Genomic DNA, 26,435 nt, shown 5'->3' with positions numbered 1-26,435 from the left:
GTCTTTTCAGAACGCTGATAGGGGAGGGGAGGGAAATATATCCCTGGTGGTGGGGTTCGTTTGGAGGTGGCGGAAATGACAGCGGATGATCCGCTGTACATGGAGGTTGGTGGGGTGGTAGGTGAGGACCAGTGGGGTTCTATCCTGGTGGCGGTTGGAGAGGTGGGGCTCAAGGGCGGAGGAGCGGGAAGTGGAGGAGATGCGGTGGAGGGCATCGTCGACCAAGTCTGAGGGGAAATTGCGGTCCTTGAAGAAGGAGGTCATCTGGGTTGTACGGATTTGGAACTGGTCCTCCTGGGAGCAGATGCGGCGGAGACGAAGGAATTGGGAATATGGGATGGCGTTTTTACAGGGGGCAGGGTGGGAGGAGCTGTAGTCTAGGTAGCTGTGGGAGTCGGTCGGTTTATAGTAAATGTCCGTGTTGATTCGGTCGCCCAAATTTCAAAGTATCACATCATACAGTGAAACAGGAAGTTGATTAGAAGTCACAAATTTGCAATTTTGCAACTGGGGATAAGGTATTGCTGTCACTTCCAATAACAGGTGAGCCTTTAAAAGCAGCGTTTAGTGAACTTTATCAAATTGAGAGGAAATTGAGTGAGGTGAACTAAGGAATCCAGACAGGAAGGAGTTTCACAGAGTGTGTCATGTGAATATGCTCAAAAGGTATTTTGATGGGGAAGGAAAGCAAGAGGAGAAGGTGTTAATGATTATAGCACAGAAGGAAGAACAAAGTTCAGAGGATTCTGAATTGGACATTCCTCAAATAAAATTGGACAGTGAGGAAGTTGTCGAAAATTGGGATAAATTATTGAGTTACCTTCCACAAGAAAATCAAAATGACCTGAAAGAGTTATTGCTACCACATGGAGAGATGTGCAGAAATAAACTGGGAAGTACTAATCTAATTGCACATGACAGCAGTATAAACAACATCCTTGAAGCCATAATCCTCTAAAGTTGGCACAGGTTCAGGAGGAGATAGAGCGCATGCTCCAAGATGGCATAATACAGTGACTGGAGCTCACCCATAGTCATGGTGCCAAAGCCAGATGGTACCCAATGGTTATGTGTGGACTATCGCAAAGTCAACGCCGTGACAAAGACTGATCCAATTCCACGGTTGGAGGACTGTGTTGAAAAAGTGGGACAAGCAACTTACATTTCTAAGTTGGACTTGCTCAGAGGCCACTGGCAAGTATCTGTCAGAGAGAGCAAAGGCAATTTTGGCTTTTGTAACGCCAAATGGATTATATCAGTTCAAAGTCATGCCATTTGGTATGAAAAACACTCCAGTCACTGACTAATAAGGTCATTGCTGGGTTACCCAATTGTGTTGTTCCCATTGATGACCTGGTGATTTATAGTCACTCAGGGAAGGAACATTTACAGCATTTATTGGACCTGTTTGATTGACTTCTGAAGGCAGGCGAGGTGGTAAACCAAGCTAAGTGTGAATTTGCCAAAGCTCAAGTCACCTTCCTGGGCCATGTTATTGGACATGAACCAATGGCCCCACGGGATGCGAAAATGAAAGTAATTAGGGAATTTCTCTCAGTCGACAAAAAGAGCAGTTCTACATTTGCTGGGATTGAGTGGATTTTACTGAAAGTTTGTGCCGAACTTTAGCAAGTGTGTCTGCTCCACTCACTGAATTGTTTAAAAGAAAGCAAGAAGTTTCAGTGGACAGTGGACTGTCAAAAGGGTAAAGATTGTGTTAACCAATGCCCCAGTATTACTCACATCGGATTACATGAAGCCTGTCGATGCCAGTGATGTGGGTGTCAGTGCAGTGCTCCTGCAGGAGGATGATGAGAGGATAGAAAGACCCATCGGATATTTTCCCAGGAAATTGAATGTTCATCAACAGAAATATTCAGTGCTGGAGAAAGAGACTTTGGTGTTAGCATGACAAGATTTCAGTGTTTATATTACCAGCAATGTATCGGAGACAATCGCATACACTGATCATAACCCATTGACATTTGTGGAGAAATTTAAAGACAAAAATGTCGGTCTGTTTAGATGGAGTTTGTTGTTGCAGCTGCTCAGTGTGACAATGTACATGTGATTGTCAATGCGTCATTGAGACTCGAATGAGATACAGAGGCATTCGGTGACGGGTGTACCACGGCCTGAATTTGCATGTGGTTGTGTATTTGCATGTGTATAGTTAGTATCATATATATGTGTGTTTTAGACAACTAACCAGTTTTGTTTTTGAAAGGTTTTAAAAATGAAGCCATCTTTTGATATTGATGGTTCTTTTTTTTAAGGGGCGGTGGGGGGAGGTGTCCCAAAGCTTGTCCTTTTTCCTAAAAGCTGTTCCTTTTCTCAAGCATACTGTGTCCTTGATGTTTTTTTCAGAGGGGTCATAAACAGGCCGGGCTCTGAAACGGCTGGGTTTGGTATAGAGATGGAAGGCCTTTTTGGTTATACATAAACAGATGAGTCTTTAGGCCAAAGCCTTTATGTTTTCAGAAGTAACCAGCATAAGGCAGGGGGGCGTGGCCAGCTCCCGAGCTGAGCAGTTCAGTCTAGACCTAGTTAGGGAGTTCAGCAGTGGAGCTGTGTGGAAACAGGCTGCTAGATTCTCTCTCCTTCTGTCCTTCTAACTTCGACCTGTCAGCCTTTGTTTCATTTTTACTGTGTTTAAGGGGGGGTTGCATCTTGGGACTATTGTGTATATTTGGAGCAGCATAATGAAGTCTAGTTTGGACAGACTGAGTTCTGTAGGGGTTCTTTATTCTGTTCTTCATGTTTCATTCATAAAACAGACAAAAATTGATTCAAAACCTGGTAGTCACCCTAGCTAACTTACTCCGGGTAATTTGCTCTGTACATATACTTAAACAAATTGCAAAGTTACGGTCTGGGCTGCCTGCTTAAGGATGCTTTGAGTGGTCTGGTCTAGTCCATAACAATGCACTTTATCTGTTACTTGTGGAATAACTGGGGTAGATTTAGACTCAGGCAAGAATCTAATTCAGATGCTGGCAGATGAGCCACTATTTTTACAGCTTCCCCAACCTTTAATTCCATGGATTTCAACATCTTTCTTAAAATCCAGATAAAAGAACTCATCTGAAATCAGCCACTTCAGCTATATTAAAGAGAAAAGTGGGTTAAGAAAAGTTCCAGCGAACCTCTATTATTTCAATGTAAACTAATAGATGCAGCCTTGTAGAATTTTAATTAATAGGGACTACTTGTGGCACACAGCAAGTATTCATCATTGAATGAACATTGAATTAGATGTACAAACAAGCCCATTCAATTTAGACAGGAAGCACAAATTGATTTTGTTTCTTGGTTAGGTTTGCCATTTGTGAAAAAACAAGAAAGAACAACATAGTGATTTTCGGCAACTTTTTAAAAAACGTCAGTGTACTGAAATACAAAGTACACCAATTAGCATCAAATCTGTTCTTCTTTGGCACCGTTATTGGTGTCCGTCCAGCTGTGAGAGATGATGAACATGCAGCAAATGATCCTATTGGGTGGGGTGTCTCCATTTGCCGATGGTTGTGGAGACAATCTTGAAAGGCTGGTTCTTCCATGCTAACTGCAAACGAAGCTGCCAAGTGATGTGACTGATTGCTGTTTTTGATGTTGGTGTGTATTTCCCAGCTGCTGTACTGACTGGCTGTCAGGGTAGTGCACACACAGCCTGCAGGAGTTGTTGTCTTTGGCTGACTTGTGAAACATACAAGGGACACGGCCAAGCTGATGGGTTATAAGGCCCATGTACTCAGATTCTTGCTCTGAGATGGGCAATTTATAGCTGCCAGGAAAGAGAGCTGAGTAATCTCCATATTTGTTCTTGGTGATGCATTATGTGCATGGCCTGTGTATTCTTGTCAAAGACAGGTTCCCATGTATGCTAACATTAATCAACTGGCTTGGATGAATTGAACATATCTGTAGGCTGGAAGATTGTTGAATATGCAAGGGCCATCTGAATGATGTATTTGATATTATCAATTTGATATATTTGACCTGTAGCTTTTTCCTGTTTTATTTGGTCAGCATTTGAAGGGATCTGCCTCCGGTCCTAATTCAGGAAATGTTTATCTTCAGATGTTAATAGTGTTGCAATTCAAGTGAAAATGAACCATGAAGGTTAATTTCCATCATTTGTTTTTAATACTTAACATTTTCTTGGATTAACAATTGTTTTAAAAAGATTGAAAGCTGACCTAAAATGGCTGCCGCGATCATCTGACTAGGTTGATTCATGAGATTGGCTCAATCAAAAGAGCACTGAAACTCCAATCTGCTTCGCCGAATTGACTTTCAATTATCTGGAAGTTGTGATTTATGACAAAAGTGAACCGTCTCTGGACTGCTTCCAATGTAGTATACCTCTATTTAGATAAGAGGATCCGAAATTGTTCATAGCTTTCTAGGTGCGGTCTAACTAGTACCTTGCACAGTTTTAACAAGACTTCCCTATTCTTATACAATCATGAAATTATACAGTACAGAAGAGTCCCTTCAATCCATGAAGTCTGTACTGCTAAACATACGCTAATTCTGCACTGGTCCCATTGCCTAGCTTTAGGTCCATAACGCTTCAAGTGCTCAACCAACTTCTTTTTAAGGGTTGTGAGGTTACCACCCCATCTACCTTCCCAGGCACTACAGTCCAGACCCCTATCACCTTCTGGGTGAAAATCTCTTTCCTCAAGTCCCCTCTAAACTTCCTGCCTTTCACCTTAAAGTTGTACCTCCTTGTTACTAACCCTTCCACTGAGGGGAGCAGCTGCTTTCTATTCATGCCCTTCACAACCTATCAGGTCTCCCCTCAAAGCTCCTTGCTCCAAAGACTATAATCAGAGTTTATCAGTTCAGATGCTCCATTCGAGGCAGATTCCTGGTAAACCTTCTCTGCACCCCCTCCATCACATTCTTCCTATTGTATGGTGACCAGACTACACAGTACTCTAACTGTGGTCTATCCAAAGTTGTGTGCAAAGCTCTAACATAACCTCCCTGCTCTTATAACCCATGCCTCAACTGATAAAAGCAAGTGTTCCATATGCTGCTTTAACTAACCTAACAACCTGCCCTGTCATCTTCAGGGGTCTATGGACCAACACCCCGAAGATCCCTCTGTTCCTCTGAGCCTCCTAGTGTCTTGTCATTCACTGAGTACACCTTTGCCTTGCTGCTACTTCCAACTTTCACCACCTCCCATTTATCAGGCTTAACTTACATCTGCCATTGATCTGCCTATCTGACCAACCCACCTATATCCTCCTGTAACCCAAGGCCTCTTTCCTCACTGTCAACCGCCCAGCCAACCTTTGTATCATTCACAAACTTTACTTGCATCTCAAATATATTATCACAAACAAAAGAGACACAGCACTGACCCCTATGGTATGCCACTGAGCCCTGGCTTCCAGTTACACAAACTGCCTTCCATCAAGCCCCCTCTGCTTGGGAGCCATTGGGCCAAGTCTGGACTTGCCAACTTAACCCAGATCCCATGAGCTGTGATCTTCTTGATCAGTTTCCCATGTGGGACCTTGTCAAAGGGCCTTACTGAAATCTGTATAAACTACATCAACTGCACATTTACCTATTCCTCTGAGATAAAAGCCAACATTCTATTTGCCTTCCCTATTACCTGCTGAATGTTTATGCTAACTTGTTGGGATTCGTGTATGTGGACTGTACTGTCCTGCAGCTTTCTGGAGTCTGTTACACTGAAATAATCTTCAGATCCTCTATTCTTCCTGCCAAAATACATAATCTCGTATTTTCCCCACATTATATTCCACCTGCAATTTGTTAGCCCACTCATTTAACCTGACGATATCCCTCTGTCGACTCTTTGTGTCATCCTCACCATTTGCCTTCCCACAAACTTGATTCATTTACCTCATCTAAGTCATTAATATATATTGTAAATAAGTGTGGTCTCAGCATTGACTGAACCTTGTGGCATTCCACCAGTTACGTGTTGCATCCTGAAAATGCCACCTTCATGCCAACACTTCATCTTCTATAAGTTATCCAATTCTCCATCTATGCTAATATGCTACCCCCACCACCGTGGATTCTTATTAATTTGCCTTATGTGTGCTACCTTATCAAATGCCTTTTTGAAATTCAAATATATCAATCTACCAAAGAATTCTAATAAATATCAGGCATGATTTCCCCCTTCATGAAGCAATGTGAATTTGATTTGAATTGAATTTATTGTCATGTGTACCGAGGCACAATGAAAAGCTTTGTCTTGCGAGCAACACAGGCAGATCACTGAGTTAAGTAGCGTAGATAAGTAACTAATAGGTAAACAATGGCAAAAACAAAAACACAGGTACAGGCGAATGTTAAGAGTTTGTGAGACTCTGCTTGATTATAATATGTGTTTCTAAATGTTCTGCTATTACCTTCTTTATAATTACCAATAACATTTTCCCAATGAATCTAAAGATTCTTGGAAGATTACAACTGGTGCACCAATTATGTCTGTAACTCCTTCCCTTAGTATCCTCAGATGTAACCCATCCAATCCAGGGATCTTGTCAACATTTAGCCTTATTAATTCCTCTAGTATTTTTTCTCTAGTGATAGTTATTGTATTTGTTTTCTCCCCCATATTTGCCCCTTGATTATTTAGAACATTTTAGAATGGAATTAGTGTTCTGTGCCATAAAGAGTGATGCGAAGTATTTATTCAACTTGTCGACCATTTTCTGGTTCCCCATTACCATTTTCCCAGCCTCAGCCCCTCAGGAGTAAATGTTTGCTTTGGTCCCTCTATCCTTTTTATTTACTTAAAGAAAGGCTTATTATCCATTTCGATATTATTTGCCAGTTCACCCTCAAAGCTTATTTTCTCCCTTGTTATTGTTTTTGGTCGTCTTTTGTAGGTTTTTAAAATTTTCCCCAACTTTCTGGCTTAGCATTTCATCTTAGCATCTTAAAAGAAATGGCTACTGACCAGATTGTTGTGTTGGTTTTAATTTTCCAAAATTTCCTGGATTCGGGGAAGCTTGCTTTAAATTGAAAGATAACAAATATAAATCACTTATTCAAAAAGGGAGGGTGACAGAAGGCCAGAAACTACAGGTGTGTTAGCTATAGGGCAGATGTAAGAAGCCAGTTTCAATGAAATAATTGCAGAACACCTAGAAATTGTCAAAGTAGCTGGATAGAGTCAGTATAACTTTGTGAAAATAAAGTCATATCTCATCAATTTATTGGAGTTCTTCCAAGAAATAACGTGTGCTAGCAATGAAGGGCAACTAGTTGGAAGTACTGTACCTAACAAATGCCTCCTGGATATCTAAGATACCATTCCAAAGATTATTGAGGAAAATATAAACTCAAGGTGTAGAGGATAACATAGTGACATGGATAGAAGATTGGTTTGCCCATAGGAAACAGAATAAGTTTAAATGTTACTTTTTGGTTGGCAAGACCTGTTGAGCTGTGCACCGCACGGGCCAGGGCTGGGGCCTTAACATTTTACGATTTATTTATATAAATGACTCTGATGAAACACTGGATGTATGGTTACCAAATTTGCTGATGATTCAAAGATGGGTGGAAAAGTAAATAGTGCGGAAGATGTAAGGAGACTACAAAGAAATGTATAGATGGTGAAATGAGTGGGAAAAGTGGTGCATCGTGGGAAAATTTGAAATTGTCCATTTTGGCAAAGAGAAGCGTTTTATCTCAATGGTGAGAAATTGCACAGCTCTGAGGTGTGAGGTATCTAGATGTCCTAGTGCATGATAGTAAAATGTTAGTACACAGGTACAGTATTTTTTTTCTTGCAAGGAGAATTCAGTATAAATATAAGATTATGTTTCAGTTACACAGGACATTGGTGAGGCCACAACTGTGCACAGCTCTGGTCCCCTTGTTCAAAGAAGGATTTAAATAAAGTGAAGGTGGTTCCACAGGGTTGACCAGACAGAGTCAGCTTGTATACCATGTGGTTTAGAAAAGTAAGAGGCAACTTGATTGAAACCATTTAATATGCTGAGGGGTAGTGACAGGGTGGATGTGAAAAGAATGTTTTTTCCTCTGGTAAAGTGCACGACAGAGTGACCCAGTTTAAAAATAAGGGGTCATTCATATTGAGATAGAGATGATCCAGTTGTTTTCCTGAAGGGTTAAAGAGTGTTTGGAGCACTCTTCCTGAAAACCTGTTGAAAGCAGGGTTCTTGAATATTTTTTAAGCCAGAGGTAGGTGGATTTTTGACAAGCAAGGATTGGAAGGTTATCGAGGTCAGGCAGAAATGTAGAATAATGAGTTAAAAAATCACACAACACCAGTTTATAGTCCAACAGGTTGATTTGGAAGCACTAGCTTTCAGAGCGCTGCTCCTTCATCAAAACCAAGGCAAATCGGACTCGAATTTACAGGCAAATGGTACTTGAAATAAAAGTCAAAGAGTGTGGTGCTGGAAAAGCACAGCACGTCAGGCAGCATCCAAGGAGCAGAGAGAGTCGATGTTTCGGGCATAAGCCCTCCATCAGGAACATAGAGGCGTGGGGGGTTGGGGGCTGAGAAATAAATAGGAGGGTGGGGGTGGGGCTGGGGGGAAGGCGATAGGTAGATGGAGGATGATGGTGATAGATTGGAGGGAATAGGTGGGAAGGAAGATGAATAGGTAGGACAAGTCCAAGAGGGTGGTGCCAAGTTGGAGGGTTGGGACTGGGAGAAGGTAGGGGATGGGGAAATGAGGAAACTGATGAAATCGATGTTGATGCCGTGTGGTTGGAGGGTCCCAAGGTGGAAGATGAGGCGTTCTTCCTCCAGAGAGTGGAGGAGGCCCAAGACTTGCCTGTCCTTCGCAGAGTAGGAGGGGGAGTTGAAGTGGTCAGCCACAGCATGGTGGGGTTGTTCAGTGCGTGTGTCACAGAGATGTTCCTTAAAATGCTCCATGAGTCGGCGTCCAGTCTCCCCACTGTAGAGGAGACCACATCGAGAGCAAGAGACACAGTAGATGACGTGTATGGATGTGCAGGAAAATCTTTGCTGGATGTGAAAGGGTCCTTTGGAGCCTTCGATGGAGGAGGTGAGGGGGGACGTGTGGGTGCAGGTTTTACACCTCTTGCAGTGACAGGAGAAGGTGCCAGGAGTGGAGGGTGGGTTGGTGGGAGTGTGGACCCAATGAGGGAGTCACGGAGGGAATGGTCTCTGCAGAATGCTGATCGGAGTGGGGAGGAAATATTGAAATGAAAGGCAAAATTACACAATAATTGGTCAGGATAACAAATAAACATTTTACACAACCACTGGCACCAATATAATTCCAGCAGACATGTGACACCGTGTGCAGTTCCAAAGTTCTGTAATTCTGCCTTTAGTACATACGACCCTTCACTCGCTTATTCAGTTAATTCAACCGTCCTGCAGTCTGCAGTGGTATTCTGTCTGAGACCACCAGAGATGGTTGTCATCAAATGGCACATTGCTGCAGAACCTCCTTAGCTGACGGCACAGATGATTCGGAGATTCCTTTTATTTGAACCCTGTAATAAACTTTGTAACACTATCTGGTCAGCTGTGGCAAAATGCAGCAGCAGTAACATTGACAGCTTCACAGGCTGTACCTTAACCCTCTGCCATATGCCTTTCATCTTAATTTACTTTTTCCAAGGTCAAGAATTGTCAAGTCACATGGACCAGTATTATTTCTTCATCAAGAAAAATTACAATTGATACCTTTGCAGTTGATGTGAAGTCTTTAAAAAGTCATTTTCAAACATGCTCAGGAACAACTACAAGTCAAGTTAAAATTACATTTTCCTTGCTGTCCAGCTACCGGGGCAGAAATCTTTGTGGTTTCAGACGATCTTCTCATGAAGAAGATTAATATTTGATGATTTGACCCTGCCTGTCTTGACAGCTTTCATGTCATGTCAGGTGAACTATCACTCCCTAACTACTAGCCTCCCACAATTTCAGGAAGTCAGTACAGACTCCTGTCATTCTGGTCATTGTATCCTTTAATCAGCCGACCTATCATTATTTCTTTTTTGATCAACTGGCAAAATAATATTTCTCAAGATCCTCATTATTTCTGCCCTGAAATGGGTTTTATGCTTCAGATATTTTGTTGGAGGTTGCTTTCCAATAACAAGACAAGTTCCAATTGTTTCATTATGCCCAGCCTCTCTTGAGCTTTCTGGTGGACATGGTCAAGATTACAGCACTACATAAACAAAGACAGGGTGTTAATATTGGTTAACTATTAACTGCTGTCAGGGATGAATATAAATCCCCTTCACAGATCAGAGTGAAAGATTCTTCAGTTGAATGTAATGGAAGTTTGCAAGCAATGCTCAAAATATTCAACATCGCCACATTTACAAAATAAATATTGTGCAATTTCGATGTACTAGCATGGGTAATCAGGAAGATTATTGGCAAATGTGTCATGGAGTCCTACAGCAGGGAGGCAGGCCCTTTGGCCAAAACTTTTCATGCTGACCAAAATCCATCCACACTAACCCCATTTCCCTGCACTTGGCCCATATCCTTCTAATCCTTTGCTATCCATGTATTTGTTCAAACGCCTTTTAAATATTGTTAATGTACCCGCCTCAAGCACTTCTGCTGGCAGCTCATTCCATATGCAAAAGTGGGTACTGCAGATGCTGGAGATTAGAGTCGAGAGTGCGGTGTTGGTAAAGCACAGCAGGTCAGGCAGCATCCGAGGAGCAGGAGAATCAATGAAGGGCTTTTGCCCAAAACCTCAGTTTTCCTGCTCCTCGGATGCTGCCTCACCTGCTGTGCTTTTCCAGCACCGCACTCTCGACTCATTCCATATGTGTACCCCCTCTGTGTAAAAACGTTGCCCCTCAGGTTCCCTTTTATTCTTTCCCCACTAACCACAAACTAACGCCCTCTAATCATCAATTTCTCCAACCCTGGGAAACAGACTGAGTGAGTGCATTCATCCTATCCGTGCCTTCCATGATCTATAAGGTCATCCCTCAGTCTTCTATGCTTTAAAAAAAAAAAGTCCTTGTGCTTGTCCAACCTCTCCCTATAATTCAGACCATTGAGTCCTGGCAACATCCTTGTAAGTGTCTTCTGCACTCTTTCCAGTTTAATAACATCCTTCCTATAACAAGGTGACCAAAACAATACACCAAGTGCGGCCTCACCAATGTCCTGTATAACTGCAACATAACTTCCCAACTTCTATACTCAGTCCCCTGACTGATGAAGGCCAGTGTGTCAAAAGCCTTCTTCACTGCCCTGTCTACCTGGGACTCCATTCTCGGAGAATTGTGAACCTGAACTCCAAGGTCGCTCTATTCCACTACACTCCTTAAGGCCCTACCATTCACCATGATGCTCTTACCTTGATTTGACTTGACAAAATGCAAGACGTCACACTTATCTATATTAAACTCTATTTGGCATTGCCTCGGTTTCTGATAACTTTCTTCACTGTCCATGTTACTATTTTAGTGTCATCAGCAAACTTACTAATCATGCCCTGTACATCCTCATCCAAATCATTGATATCGATTACAAACAGCAATGGGCCCAGCACCGATCCCTGAGGTACTCCGGTAGTCACAGGCCTCCAGTCTGACCAGCACCCTTCCACTATTACCCTGTGCTTCCTATCATCAGGCCAGTTTTTTTTTAATCTAATTTGCCAGCTCCTCCTCCATTCCAAGTGATCTAACCTTCCAGAGCAGCCTACCATGTAGCACCTTATCAAAGGCCTGACTGATATCCATATAAACTACGTCTACCATCCTGATTCTCACAAAATTGATTGCACTTTTCCAATTTGACTGTACCTCATGAAACAAGGCAGTCTGCAATGAAAAGAATAATCAACAATTATCCTAACAATTTTAGGAACCACCTCATGGCAAATCCAAATCCTAACTAAAGAAACCCTTTCAATATAGTTCTTATTTTTGACTGTCCATAACTTCTATCAGGGTAAACATATTGCCTGGAATGTAAGTGTTATTGGTGTGAAAGTGTGAATACCATTAGTTGCACTGTGATCTGTTTGATTTGAAAAGTATAAACTCCATGAATTCAAAATTACCCTTTTCTTCTTTTTTTGTGGTTTACAGATCGTTCAAATAGAAATAAACCAGACCAACCATCCCGCAGCTCAAGGTAAGTGTTTTTATTTAAAAGTGATTATTTTGAAATAGTTGTGTAGATGTGTGAAATATGTTATGATTTCCTTAATTTCTGCATTGCTGGGTATGGAAGGTTTGAGTTATAGAGAGAGGCTGGATAAGCTGGGACATTTTTCACTGGAGTGTAGGAGGTTGAGAGGCGACCTGATAGATTATTATAAAACGATGCGAAGAATAGATAGAGTTAATGGTAGTTGTCTTTTTTTTAAGGATTGGGGATTTCAAGTCTTAGGGACACATATTTTTAAGGTGAGAGGAGAGAGCTTTACTACAGAGTGGATCGCTGGTGGAATGAGCTTCCTGAGGAAGTGGTGGATGTAGCAATTACTGCATTCAAAAGACATTTGGATATGTACATGAACAGGAAAGATTTGGAGGGATATGGGCCAGGAGCAGGCAGGTGGGACTAGTTTAGTTTTTGGGGCTATGTTTGGCATGCTTTGGTTGGACGGAAGGGTCCGTTTCCATGCTGTGTGGCTGTGTGACTATGACTATATGACTTGGCATGTATTGAACAGAGCAAGCAGTGAGATAACTGAGAGTGTTAGATTGTGCCTTGTCGGGATGCAGGAACTAGTTGAAGGATAACATTTACTGACTTCGACTCTTTTTGAATTATTATTCATTAATCATATAATAAAAGGTTAATTTAGGCATCCTGTCCTCTGACATATTTAATGTATATACTGTAAATTTATCTGCAAAGTAACATAAGATGTGTAGTGAAGGTTATTTCAGTTAGACTTATCCCAGATTCAATTACAACGATGTACATAATGGGCTGATAGTGAACTAAAACTATGGATGCGACAGATTGTGTTTTGAATTAGGCCACCTTGATTTTAGGCCCGCTACTCGGTGTTGAGTGAGAGAGCCTGGAATTTTCTAACCTGTGAGCCAGAGACTATATTGAAAATGAAAGCAATTTAATTTCAATTTGTTTTTTGTAACGTGGATGCATAAATAAATAAGATTTTCAATAAATTTACGTCAACAGCATGGAGTTCCAGCATTAATCCCTTGCCCTAATTAGCTTTTGAATCTGGCAAATAGTGACTCTCTCAAACCAACCCAGACTATCCTTAGGCTCAAGTGAGCAAATTTTCCTCCTTTTGAAAATGGAATGACAAGGTAGAGCAGGGTGTTACTGAACTAGCTGGAAGACTGATTATTTATCATGCAGATTCTTCTAATCATTGGAATCCTGATCCATTCTATTTTGAGTTGGATCATTTCATTTCCACCTTTTAGTAGCTGAATTGCCATTCAGAAGCTGTGCTCACTTTGCTGTGTCACTTTGTGAAACATGATATTTCGTTATGCTACTTGGACTGTATTTGTAGTATGTGTCTACATAGTAACAACATTTCACTTAACATTTAACCTTTTTCTACTGAAACCTTTCTGTATGTGTATTGAGTGCTAACTTTGCACTCATAATTTTAATAGATGCATTTCTGTCCTTATTGGTTTCCTTGGTCTCTTTGATTTGAATCGTGGAATCATCTCAGAATCCCTACAATATGGATGCAGGCCATTTGACCCATTTAAGTCCACAGCGACCCACCAAACAGCACCCCACCCAGTCCCCACCCCCCTACCCTTTCCAATGGCTAATCCACTTAATCTGCACATCCCTCGACACTATGGACATTTCACTATGGCCAATCCACCAAGCTTGTACATCTGTGAGCTGTGGGAGGAAACCGGAGCACCTGGAGGAAACTCACATAGACATGGGGAGAATGTGCAAACTCCACACAGACACATTTTAAAGACAATTTAACCCATCCTTGAAATCTGGGCTTTGACCTTGAGAGTTTTGTTGCCTGTCTGTTTATTTTCCATGATAATATCCGAGTCAAGCCATCTGTCTTAATAGAATCATAGGATCAATCGTAGATTTGTATGTATGAAAGTGTTTATATTTATCTGGCAGTCAGCATTACAAAAACGGATTATTTGATCGTTATCACATTACTGTTTGAGAAGTTTGTTGCCCAAGTGAGCTCGCAGGTTTTTGTACGTTTCTACAGTGACTCCACTTCAGAAATCCTTCATTGGCTGAACGGCGCGTTGAGCTGTCCTGTGTCTGTGGAAGGTGCCCTATAGACCCAGCTGCTCTTATTCTTTCCATGCTCTCTGGAGCCTTTATTTTAGGAAAATGCGTAAAAATCTCACACACAAGCATGAATGTCCGTTATCTGAGCTTTAAGTTGATAATGAACTCATGTTGTGATTTTGTTTTCTTCACGATTCTTTTTAACAGAGTTTGCAGGATTAATTAAATTTGAGAAGGGAGGTCTGAAGTCAATCTTCAGTTATTTCCTTCACTGAGGTTGACGAGGTGGTTGATCAGTTCATCAACTTCACCAACACCTTTTCACCCTGACCTCAAATTCACCTGGACCATCCCAGACACCTGCCTCCACTTCCTGGACCTCTCCATCTCCATCTCCATCTCCAACGACCGACACACTACGGACATCTACTACAAGCCCACCGACTGCTGTAGCTACCTAGACTACACTTTCTCCCGCCCTACCTCCTGTAAAAATGTCATCCCTCATTCCCAATTCCTCTGCCTCCACCGCATTTCTTCCCAGGATGACCAGTTCCACCTTAGAAATTCCCAAATGGCCTCTTACTTCCCAGGTCACAATTTCCCTTCCCACGTGGTCGACAATGCCCTCCAACACATCTCCTCCACTTCCCGCACCACTGCCCTTGAGCCCCATCCCTCCCAACAGAATATGGTCCTCACCTTCCCACCAACCTCCGCGTACAACGCATCATCCTCCACCACTTCTGCCACCGAGAAACGGACCCCACCACCAGATATATTTTTCCCTCCCCATCCCCATCAGCGTTCCAGAGATCCAGAGAGACCATTCCCTCTACGACTCCCTCGTCAGGCCTACACTCCCCACCAGCCTACACCCCACTCTCAGCACCTTCCCCTGTCAATGCAAGAAGTGCAAAACCTGCACCCACACCACTCCCCTCACCTCCATCCAAGGCCCCAAAGGATCCTTCCCCATCCGACAGAAATTTACCTGCACCTCCACCAATGTCATCTACTGTATCCTTTGCACCCGATATGGTCTCCTCTACACTGGAGAGACAGGACGCCAACTTGCGGATCGTTTCAGAGAACATCTCTGGGACACCTGCAGCCCCCAATCCCACCGCCCCATGGCCGAACACTCCAACTCCACCAAGGACATGCAGGTCCTCGGCCTCCTCCATCGCCAAACCCTTACCACCTGACGTCTGGATGAAGAACGCCTCATATTCTGTCTTGGGACCCGGAAACCACACAGGATTAATGTGGATTTCACCAGTTTCCTCATTTCCCCTCCCCCCACATTATCCCAGTCCCAAGCCTCCACTCGACACCGCCCTCTTGACCTGTCCATCACCTTCCCCATCTATCCACTCCACCCTCCTTTCTGACCTATCACCTTTATCCCTATCACATTCTCAGCTACCTTCCCCCTCAACTTGGGCCTGTTTCCACACTGTAGGGATTCTAACCTTGCCCATGCAAACAACTCCTACCTCCCTTTCCTCTCCAAGTGTTTGAACGTGTCGTCACCTCTCAAATCCATACCTACCTCTTCCAGAACTCCATCCTCAAATGCCACCCCTGTGACAGTAGTAAAGGATGCAAACAAAAACTGAACTACAGTTTCTGTTAGCCAATGCATCACTTAAAAAAAGATACTGGGCTGGGTTACTGAAGCTCAGCAGTACGTGACAATAACTAGGAGAGGAAATTCACTTGCATTATGTTCAGTTGTGACAACAGTGAAAATAAAGCTTAACAGCACATTGAAAGCATATAATTGACAGTCCAACAAAGTCTCTTCAATCTCACATCCTTCTGTTGCCATCAATGTTGCACCAACTTTGAAGTGTTAGTGTGATTGCATCATTTTCCAAATTGACCAAAGGTTGAATGTAGACCTTACTGACCCATACAACTGCGTGCGCCATTACCTAACATATTGATATATTTGAGGAGAAAGTGAGGTCTGCAGATGCTGGAGATCAGAGATGGAAATGTGTTGCTGGAAAAGCGCAGCAGGTCAGGCAGCATCTAGGGAACAGGAGAATCGACGTTTCGGGCATTAGCCCTTCTTCAGCCTGAAGAAAGGCTAATGCCCGAAACGTCGATTCTCCTGTTCCCTAGATGCTGCCTGACCTGCTGCGCTTTTCCAGCAACACATTTCCATCTAACATATTGATATACTAAGCCGTTTGAGAGTTTTGTACTTTGCGCTCTGTTTCCTTTCTCAAAAGTGTGTTCACTATTTGCATTTAAAATACACAATAGAAAGCTTTATGCAGAAAGTCAAGTGTCACTAGTTCTTGGAAAGTGGCCAACAGATAAGTCTTGAATTAATACTCAGGTCGGTTTTTCTGTGTGTAACAGAAGTTTCAAACATGCAAACAATGATTCATGAAGCACAAAGCCAAAAATAAAGACATTTCACTTGAAATGAGAATTTTTTTTTTGCTGATGGAAATTATGCGTATCTGAACCACATAATTGCTCTACGTTTATAACAAAATAAAATTAGTCATTTTGTTGTGTGTCTCTTGTACTTGTATAAATAGATGGAAAGATTAGAAATTTGAGGAGTAATTCACATTTGTTCTCTCCCTAACATAACGAGTTGAGGGGGGTAATACAAAACTGCATTCCTTTTCAGGGCCTGAGCCATCCTAAACACTGTGGACATCTGGGATAAAGCATCAGAGTCCCCTTGTTTACCCTCCCACTAACCCCACCAGCTGGAGAACTGTTCTCGAGGATAAAATTCCCTGGAAGTGAGAAAGCGAAAGAAGATAACCACCTTTATTTGAATTTTCCGACCCTATTGTATCCTAATTTTTTATTGAAAAAGGTTTTTACTTTTTACAAAATTATAAAAGGTGTATAACAGTCTGATGTTACAAAAACATAAACAATAAACTACTTACTACTCTACAAAACAAACCAAAACTATTGCAAAGATATGGAACAATCTTTCCACTTTACAATTCAATAAATAATTGAACTTAGCAAATTAGTTTAAATCAGCTTAAATTATACTAGACTAACCTAACTTAATTTAGATTAGGTCAAATTAGAGAAAATCAACTTAAATTAAATTACACTTCCCGACACCCCCACACCCAGGCTCCCATCCATGGGAGCATCAGTTATTATACCCGTATTTGTTCAAGCTTCCTTCCTCCCCCCACCCCCACTCCAGGCCCACGAACTGCCAAATCTGGCCTTCACGGCTATATACAGGCCCTGGTCAATATGGCTGACAGGTCCGTGTCTATGTAACTTAAAAAGGGCTGCCACATCTTATAGAATAGTTCCATTTTCCGGTGCACCACATTTGGAAGAAAATTAGAGGAACGTGCTCCATCACTAATCCACACCATCCCATGAGACCTGGGGGGTTATTGGAGGTCCAGCTCATTAAAATGTTCTTCCTTGCACAATACGTGAGAATGTTGAATAATCTCTTCCACTGCTCATCGAGTGAAGGCAGATTCGGCCGTCCCAAACGAAGGGATACCAGATCCGCCTTAACCTCAGTTTCCAGGATCTCCTTCACCTCATTCACTCACTATGACACCCCAGTACCTACGGATCTTATGGCATGCCCACAGACAATGCATAAGAGTGCCGGTGCTTATTTTACATTTGGGGCACTCCGGAGATATTCCTTTCTTGAATTTTGCTAATCGCTCCGGGGCCACATGGACTCTGTGGAGAATCTTCAATTGTATAGCCTGTGCTTTATTGCATATCGAGATCTTTTTCACGTCCACCCATATGTCCTCCCATGCTTCAGACGAAATTTCTGCCCTTAGTTCCCGACACCAGGCTCCGTAGAATCTTTCCATACCTTCCAAGGTGCCCCCTCTCTGTAAATGATATAGAGTACTGACCGAGAGATTGCCCGCACTCCGAAGCACACTTCTCTCCATGTCAGGGTGTAGGGCTGAGCTAAAAGCGTGGTCCATCTCTGTATATCATCCCTAATCTGAAAATAACGAAAGAGGTCCCTACGAGGTAGCCCATATTTGTGACTCAGCTGGTCAAATGACATCAGGACCTCTCCCTCAAATAGGTCTCCCAGATAGGAGATGCCCTTGACCTCCCATGCTTTAAAGCCAGAATCCATTGGTCCTGGTCTGAATCCTGGGGCTCCAACGAAGGGGGTGAATGGTCAGGTCTTATGCAGGTTGTCCTCGTCCTGTTGCATCATCCTCCATGCTCTGATCGTGTTTATAATAATCTGGCTTCTACAATGCTCAGTAACAGATTTCATCCTAATCACAAACAGCAAATTAAGGAGGGTGCACCTTGCCTGAGAGCCCTCGATGTCAAGCTATATCGACCTCTGATCCTTCCACACCCAGTTGTTCACATTGGACAATTAGGCGCTTACTTGGTATTGTTTAAAGTCTGGGAGATCTACCTCCCCATGCCCTGTGGGAGTTGCAACTTGGTGAATTTAATAAGAGACTGCCTATGACACCAAATGAAGGATCCAAGCCCGCTATTGAGCCTCTGCTGCTCTTGTCCTGGCAACAACAATAGGAACATTCTTGTGGGGTATCATAGCCGAGGAAGAACATTCATTTTAATCAGGACTATTCGGCCCAACCATGATATTGACAACCCCTTCCAACGCTGAAGATCTTGTTTTATCCTTTCAAACAGCAGCACACAGTTAGCTCTGTACAGCTGGTGGAAAGCAGGAGTAATAGGAATACCCAAGTAAAGGTAATTACTTTTTGCGTCCACCAAAAAGGAAGTTGTGTTCCATCCTCCAGGTCAGGCATTCCCGCCAATCCCCCATGGGCATGGCTTCCGAGTTTGTAAAATTAATTTTATAGCCCAAGAACATGCCAAATAAATTAATCTTTTGTATTAACCAGGGTACAGACTTTTCCAGGTTAGCCTGTACACAGTATTCCAAGTGCGGCCGCGGTAGCGTTTTGTACAGTTGCAGCATGACATCACAGCTCCGGAACTCAATCCCTCCATCAATGAAACCGAACACACTGTGTGCCTTCTTAACATCACTATCAACCTGGGTGGCAACTTTCAGGGATCTGTGTTTTTGGGGGAAACAATCTATATTTTATGAGAAGGGTGATGGTGCCTTTAGGAACAAGTTTTCTGGGGAAGATTTTTGGGTGGGGTGAGTGGGGAGGAAAGGCTTCCAGTAACTGATCATGTGACCAAGCTGCCTGGAGATCAACAATAGTAAAGCAAAGGTTGAACAAGGAGTTAATTATGAGCAAAGTAGATTCCTGTGCAAGGTTCGATTTTTAAGCAGTTGAGTTTGGAACAAGTTGGCTGCAGAGAATAACTTTCCCAGGCAGAATTCAGTTGAAAAATCTGTGTACTGGCTAAAAGGGCTTAAAACCCTTGACTGAAAGAGTCTTGGTGACAGCGAGAGAGAAAGCTAGTTTCTAGAGGCAAGGTTCTGGAGCTAAAGAACAACAGAACCAGGAAAATCCTGATCCAGGTGGCTATGTTTAAGAAGCGAGTGAAGCCAGGGAGGTCTCTATCCGTGGGACAGTTGGAGAAGATATGAAGAGCAATACTTGCTGGAATTAAAGTGGAAGACCCAAGGAATTGCAACCATTGTACATGGTTTTCAAGAGGACTTAGACTAAGCCTAGGCACAACAGGCCATCACCTGGAGGTGACAAAAAAGGTGTGAGAAGGGCAAATAGTCAATGAGCTGGCCTTGGAGAGACACCAGCTGCCTTCTCACCACCACAGCAGTTAAGGAGTGGGAAAGAAGCCATCACACCAATTGAAGCCCATAAATGATCAATTGGCAGCAGCTTGAGGACCTCAACTCATCATTGATCTGACTACCTCGTTCCGAGTAGGCAGAAAAATACCTGATTTCCCGAATGGGACACAGGGCAATCTGCCTATTGGATATTTGTGGACGAGAGACATAGGGAGGTTTTTAATCAGTAAGGGAACCAAGAGTTATGGGGAAAAGGCAGGAAAGTGGTATTGAAGATTAGCACATCAGCCATTATCCCATTGAAGGTGCGAGAGACTTGGCGGGCTGAATAACCAGTTCCTACAGCTTTTGGGACCTACACTTGGCCCAGCCTCTGGCAAGCCTCCTGACCCAGGTCTCACAACTCTCTCAACATGAGACTCAAAGACCTGGGCCTTCAGTGATGATGTCAGGGTCCAGAAGCTGCAAGCAAAGCAGGACTTGAGTTTCAAAGTCCAAAAGAGAAAATGCTGGAAAATCTCAGCAGGTCTGGCAGCATCTGTAAGGAGAGAAAAGAGCTGACCCGTCAGTTAGACTCGAAATGTCAGCTCTTTTCTCTCCTTACAGATGCTGCCAGACCTGCTGAGATTTTCCAGCATTTTCTCTTTTGGTTTCAGATTCCAGCATCCGCAGTAATTTGCTTTTATTGAGTTTCAAAGTTGTTGATTCATCAAGAAGCTCTCCGATCAGCATCTTGGAGCTGGATCCGGCAAGATATCGTGTTGGTGGGGCAGGGTGTCAGTCACCTCTGAAGATGCCCATTCCCTCCACACTTAATGCAAGGAATATTAAATCTTGGCACAAGTGGTTAATCTTTTGATGTTTGATGATCGTTTGAATTAAGTCTTTTTGTGGGTCTAGGTCAGATAGATTTAGAAGAAAATTTGAGTTGGCAGTTCAGTTTAGACGATGTTGACTGTATTCATTCTGCTTTTAATATCTTTAAGCAACCTGATAAAATAGTGAGTAGTTATTCATATTCACGTTTTTTGATGTTTGTGCTGTAATCCTTTGTTGTAAACAGTGAACAATATGGCTTAATTGTTTTAGGAGCTTAATTCTTTTACTAAATATTTTTATTAAATTTATTTGATACATAAATTTCTACATACAAAAATAGGTTATCAATTTCTACCAATGTCATAACAGTAGGAATTCAGGGCAGAAGAAAGCTGTTCTAACACATATATTGGACTTACCTTGTCTAACCCATGTCCCCATCTAATTCATATTGCACCTTTTAGTGTTAGTCTGACAGGGAGCATTCTCCTGATTAACTGAAGAATGAGGACAATAAAGGCAGCCTTAAATCGATGCAGAGGAACTTGCAGGATTCAGAAAACAGGAAACAAAATGTTGAAGCTGTGGTGCAAAGTGGTTGAGGTAAAAATCAAAATAAAGTGTCTGAAAAGAACAGAAAGCTTAACTAATTGGGTATTAGTGAAGGGAAAAGCAGAAAAATGTTATAACCAAGACCTTAGATTTTAGTGTTTGAAATATTTGTTATATGATAGAATAGTTAATAGCACTGGAAGAATTTAATCAGTTTGGTCTAACAGTCAAAATCAAAATGGATTGTAGAGTGTTCAAGGTTTGGAACCAAATATTCCGAGTTATGTGGCTTTTCCAAAAGATCGCCAAAATGGAAAAGGAGGAGACGTTTACTCAGCAGTTAGTCATTGCTCAGTTTGGTTACTTTGTGTTCTGATGCCTGAGTCAATGCCTGTTTTAAAATCCCTATTAAAGACTGTGCCATTGGTGGTGAACAAAGTTTGTGGTTGGAAACGGTGAACTTCTATTTGCATCATTGATTTGCAACAGTGCAAATGCTGCCAGGAATGTTTGGTTTCAAATAAATTGACTGGTTTAGCCAGTATGCAGGTTGCATTGTGGTTTGTGTGAAGTTGTCCAATTTTGATGATACAGTTGTCAGACTGGCTTACAACAGGCAGTAGGAGACCAGTGCAATAGAATCAGCTATTTGACTGCGTTGTCATCAATCTACATGGCACACATGCACTTGTCTATCACGTAACATATTTTGGAAAGGCAAATCAGGGCAGGACTTATACACTTAATGGTAAGGTCCTAGGGAGCATTGCTGAACAAAGAGACCTTAGTTCATAGCTCCTTGAAAGTGGAGTCGCAAGTAGATAGGATAGTGAAGAAGATGTTGGTATACTGGCCTTTATTGGTCATTGCATTCAGTACAGGAGTTGGGAGGTCATGTTGTGGTTGTACAGGACATTGATTAGGCCACTTTTGCAATATTTTGTGCAATTCTAGTCTCCCTCCTATAGGAAGGATGTTGTGAAACTTGAGAGGGTTCAGAAAAGATTTACAAGCAAGTTGCCAGGGTTGGAGGATTCGAGCTATAGAGAGAGGCTAAATAGGCTGGGACCGCTTTCTCTGACTTGCAGAGGCTGAGGGGTGACCTATCCTGAGGGGCATGGATGGGTAAATAGACAAGGCCTTTTCTCTGGGGTGGGTGAGTCCAGAACTAGAGGGCATAGATTTAGGGTAAGATGGGAAAGGAGCCTAAGAGGCAACATTTTCATGCAGAGGGTGGTGCGTGTACGGAATGAGCTGTCAGTGGAAGTGGTGGAGGCTGGTACAATTACAACATTTAAAAGGCATCTGGATGGGTATATGAATAGGAAGGGTTTAGAGGGATATGGGCCAAGTGCTGGCAAATGGGACTAGATTGGGTTAGGATACCTGGGCCAGCACGGATGAGTTGGACCAAAGGGTCTGTTTCTGTGCTGTATACCTCTGAGTCTATGTAGAAGCTAGCACTGCACAAACCTTGAGAATCCGCTCCTGTCTCCATAACACAGAACGCGGTCATAGAAAAGTACAAGCAAGGAATAGGCCACTTCGCCATTCAGGACTACCATACCATTCAATAAGATCATGGCCCATCTGATTTTAAATTCAACTCTACATTCCTGCAACTCCCTGGTAATCTTTCATGCCCTTGGTAATTGAGAATCTATCTACTGTGCCTTAAAAGTATTTGAAGATTCTGCATCTACTGCCTTTTTGAGGAACGGTATTCCAAAGATTAAAGATGTTTCCTCGTCTCTGCTTTAAATGGTGTCCCCTTATTTTTAAACTCTGACCCTCTAGTCCTAGATTCTCTCACAAGAGGAAACATTGTTTTAACATATTACCTGGTCAAGTCCCCTTAGGATCTTTATATGTCACTTCTGAGTTTTCTAAACTCTAGACAATACAGGCCTAGCATGTTTAATCTTTCCTCATAAGACAATCTGCTCATTCCAGGTATTAGTCTAGTAAACCTCTGAATTGCTTCCAGTGTATTAGCATCTTTCTGTAAGTATGACAACTAGTATTGTACACAGTGCTTCAAATGTGGCCATGTTATGTTGTCCTATCCCACTAAAAGAAACCGATTTCGAACATATCCTGGAGATAAAACTGGATTTCAAAAACATGAATGGTATTCAGCCAGAATCTGAAAGCTCACCACCATTCATATTGCTCACTCCCAGACTTTGATTCAATGAGAAGTGTAGAATACCACATCATGAAGAGCTGAGTGTACCTGAGAATGAGATGACAGACTGATGAAGCTGCTGAAGTACATGCTGGACAAAGAGTAGTATATTACTGACATTGTGATGTGCCACAAAATCTGTTATCAGGCAAAATCTTGCAATCTGACCACTTTCAGCCACAAATGGTCGTGGGAATGTAAGCAATTAATGGGAGGAGGGAATTCCATGAATATCGACAACTTTAATAATGGCACAGCCTGGTGGAGAAGACAAGACCAAACACTACCTTCATCCAGAAAGTGGAGTGAATGACCTCCCTTGACCTCATCCTGTGGTGTCCATCATCTCAGATGCCGATCACCGGCCAGTTGATTCACTTCATGTGAGATCGCGAAACAGTTGAGTGGACTGAACGTGGCAAAAGCTAAGTTTCCCAAACACAACTATTTAGAGTATTGAAAGAGTATACTCCTAAAGTACTGGAAGCTTCAAAATTAGCCATACCTCAAACATGTTCCAGTAAAGGAACAACATTTGCATCCATCTCACAATGTGAAAAATTGTCTGGAATTTTAATTTGCATGAACAGCAAAGCAAACTTCATCTGACCAATTACTATTCCTGTCAGCTACCACTCAATTGTCAGCAAAGTGACGTGAGTGTTATTTCAAGAGGCATTTAGTCAAAATGCTCAGTCTGGATTAGTAACCATGGTTTAAGTGCTCAAAATTGCCTTGTTCAAACATAGATAAAAGAGGTGATGACAGTCACTGACCTTGACATCAAGACAGCATTCAGGAGTCTGACTAGGATACCCAAGTACAGTTGAAAGATTGGGGATCAGAGGCATTGTACATGGGTTTATGCAGAGGAAGACAACGTTGTAATCCAGTTCATCCCTGCAAGTTACTCGGGACAACATCTTGGGTCCAGTTTACTTCCGTTTATTCGTTAGGTGATCCTCACTCCATCCTGGTGAGAATTGGAAATGTGTACTGTTTGCACAGTGTGTCCAAAATTTAACATAAGCAACAAGGTTGCATCCTCCAGCTGTTCAGACTGCAAAAGCCTGATTTTGCCTCCTTTGGGGAAAGCCCACCAGTCAGCCATTTAAGTGGCTGAGGGCTGGCCTTGCTCAGGATCAAGGACCCTGAGGTGCAGAAATTTCTCTTGTCTTGCTGTATGCATATTTTAATGGATCATCCACGTCTTTCACCTCAAATGATCCCACCACCAAACAAATATTCTATCCTCTTCCAGTGTTCTGAAAATAGCATTTCTTTTGTGATATCCATTGGGTCTCCATTACATATTTTGTTCAGTTGATTTCTTTCTTTTGTCTTGCACAACCATAATTTTTGTCATATAGTCATCTCCTGGACTCCATCCTACCACAGACCATTTCTTTTTAATCCTCCCTCCACACCGTTTTACCTGTTTCCACTCTCCTGTAAGCTGTTCATCTCTGACATGTCCAAATGAAACAGTATCAACCTCCTCCCTTCCCAGAGGCTGCCTGGCTTGTTGCAAAAGGCAATACCTGAAAAGTATAATGGACATTGCAGGAGAAGATGCACTCCTCAGGATATAAATGACCTATTCTGGGAAGAGCTAACCACACTTGTGTGTGTGTGTGGCTTATGCGTTTTGCATGTGATCACAAGAGGGAGTCAGGTACTTCAGTGATTGTTCTTAACATTACAGTGTGTAGCTAACCAAGTGAAGTGTACTTGATCCTAATTTGGGCTTGATATGTGTCTCAGTCACTTTATGTAATATAGTTGATTGCTAAGTAACGTGCAAAGAACTTTTACAGTTTAACTAACACAGAACCCATCTTCTACCTTAGGTATTGATATCTCAACTAATACAAGCACAAAGGATTGGTGACAGTGAATGAAATGGTTTAATATTATTTACAATATACTGGCAGAGCTAGCATACAGTTTTACACTGAGCTACTAAGGATTTCCACCACTGTCTGTATCTTTAATTTTTGTAGGCAATTGGATGTCTGCAACTGACCGCTATATGGTGACTTCTACTATTTGTGTGGGACAGAACACAATGATGCAATCCTCCCCAAGGGCAGTTAGTTTGCTGACAGTATGGCAGGGAGCATGCATTAATAATGGTCACATGACGAAGATGCTGGTGGTGCCTGCTGCTTCCTGAACCATAGCCTGAAAACCAGTTGGTGCCTTCTGGAGAAATGGGGGGAAATTGGTAAGGAGAAAGGAAAAGCAGCTGCCCCCATTTTCAGTACACCAGCACCATATTTCTGTTTAAACATGTTGGGAACACAAACCGTTTCAAGGCATGTTTAGAGCAGTCAGGATGACTAGGTAATTTTTCTTTTAAACAAAGTAGACACGTATTTCCATTGTCAGCGGTTGGTTCCTTTCTAAAACGTCCCCACCCTATACTGAAGCAGCTGTGTCACATGCTTTTCATATTAGGTAAGTTGGACATTGTACAGACAGCATGGAAATGCTGTACTCTGAACCTTGCTGTTTCTAATGAACATTGATATTTGGCGGTTTTAACGAAAGTGAATATGTTCTGTAGCCTAGCACCCAATCCATTAATTTTTCATGGTTCGAACCTGCCTGAACGTATTTCACATCTATATAATTATAATAGGCAATTCAGGTTTTAACACGCTCTGATGTATGTTTTTATTTTGTACTTGGGTTCCTTTCCTTGGGCAAAGACTATTTATATTCAAATGGCAGGTGGCTGACTATTTGGCTTCATTAGCAGGACTTATACATTTAATGGTAAGCTCCTAGGGAGTGTTGCTGAACAAAGAGACCTTGGAGTGCAGGTTCATAGCTCCATGAAAGTGGAGTTTCAGGTAGATAGGATAGTGAAGGCGGCGTTTGGTATGCTTTCCTTTATTGGTCAGAGTATTGAGTACAGGAGTTGG

At 42.3% G+C, this 26,435-nt stretch overlaps 1 protein-coding gene across 3 annotated transcripts in view; it reads left to right on the top strand.

Annotated features, from left to right (window-relative positions):
- Positions 1-26,435, top strand: part of sh3d19 (SH3 domain containing 19) — a 144,195-nt gene that overhangs the window by 45,656 nt on the left and 72,104 nt on the right. For 2 of the 3 annotated variants that reach the window (XM_043699663.1, XM_043699654.1), the window contains exons 1-2: positions 8,878-9,050; positions 12,088-12,133. In XM_043699663.1, coding sequence (XP_043555598.1) covers positions 8,897-9,050; positions 12,088-12,133 — 200 coding nt within the window. In that variant the 5' untranslated portion in view covers positions 8,878-8,896. Of the gene's footprint in view, positions 1-8,877; positions 9,051-12,087; positions 12,134-26,435 lie in introns of those variants that run through there. The other variant, XM_043699673.1, reaches the window with a different exon arrangement.

The sequence above is a fragment of the Chiloscyllium plagiosum genome, chromosome 1, assembly GCF_004010195.1.
Source record: "Chiloscyllium plagiosum isolate BGI_BamShark_2017 chromosome 1, ASM401019v2, whole genome shotgun sequence".
NCBI classification, from domain to species: Eukaryota; Metazoa; Chordata; class Chondrichthyes; order Orectolobiformes; family Hemiscylliidae; genus Chiloscyllium; species Chiloscyllium plagiosum.
The sequence above is the reverse complement of the archived record's forward strand: the minus strand, read 5'-3'. Positions and strand labels throughout refer to the sequence as shown.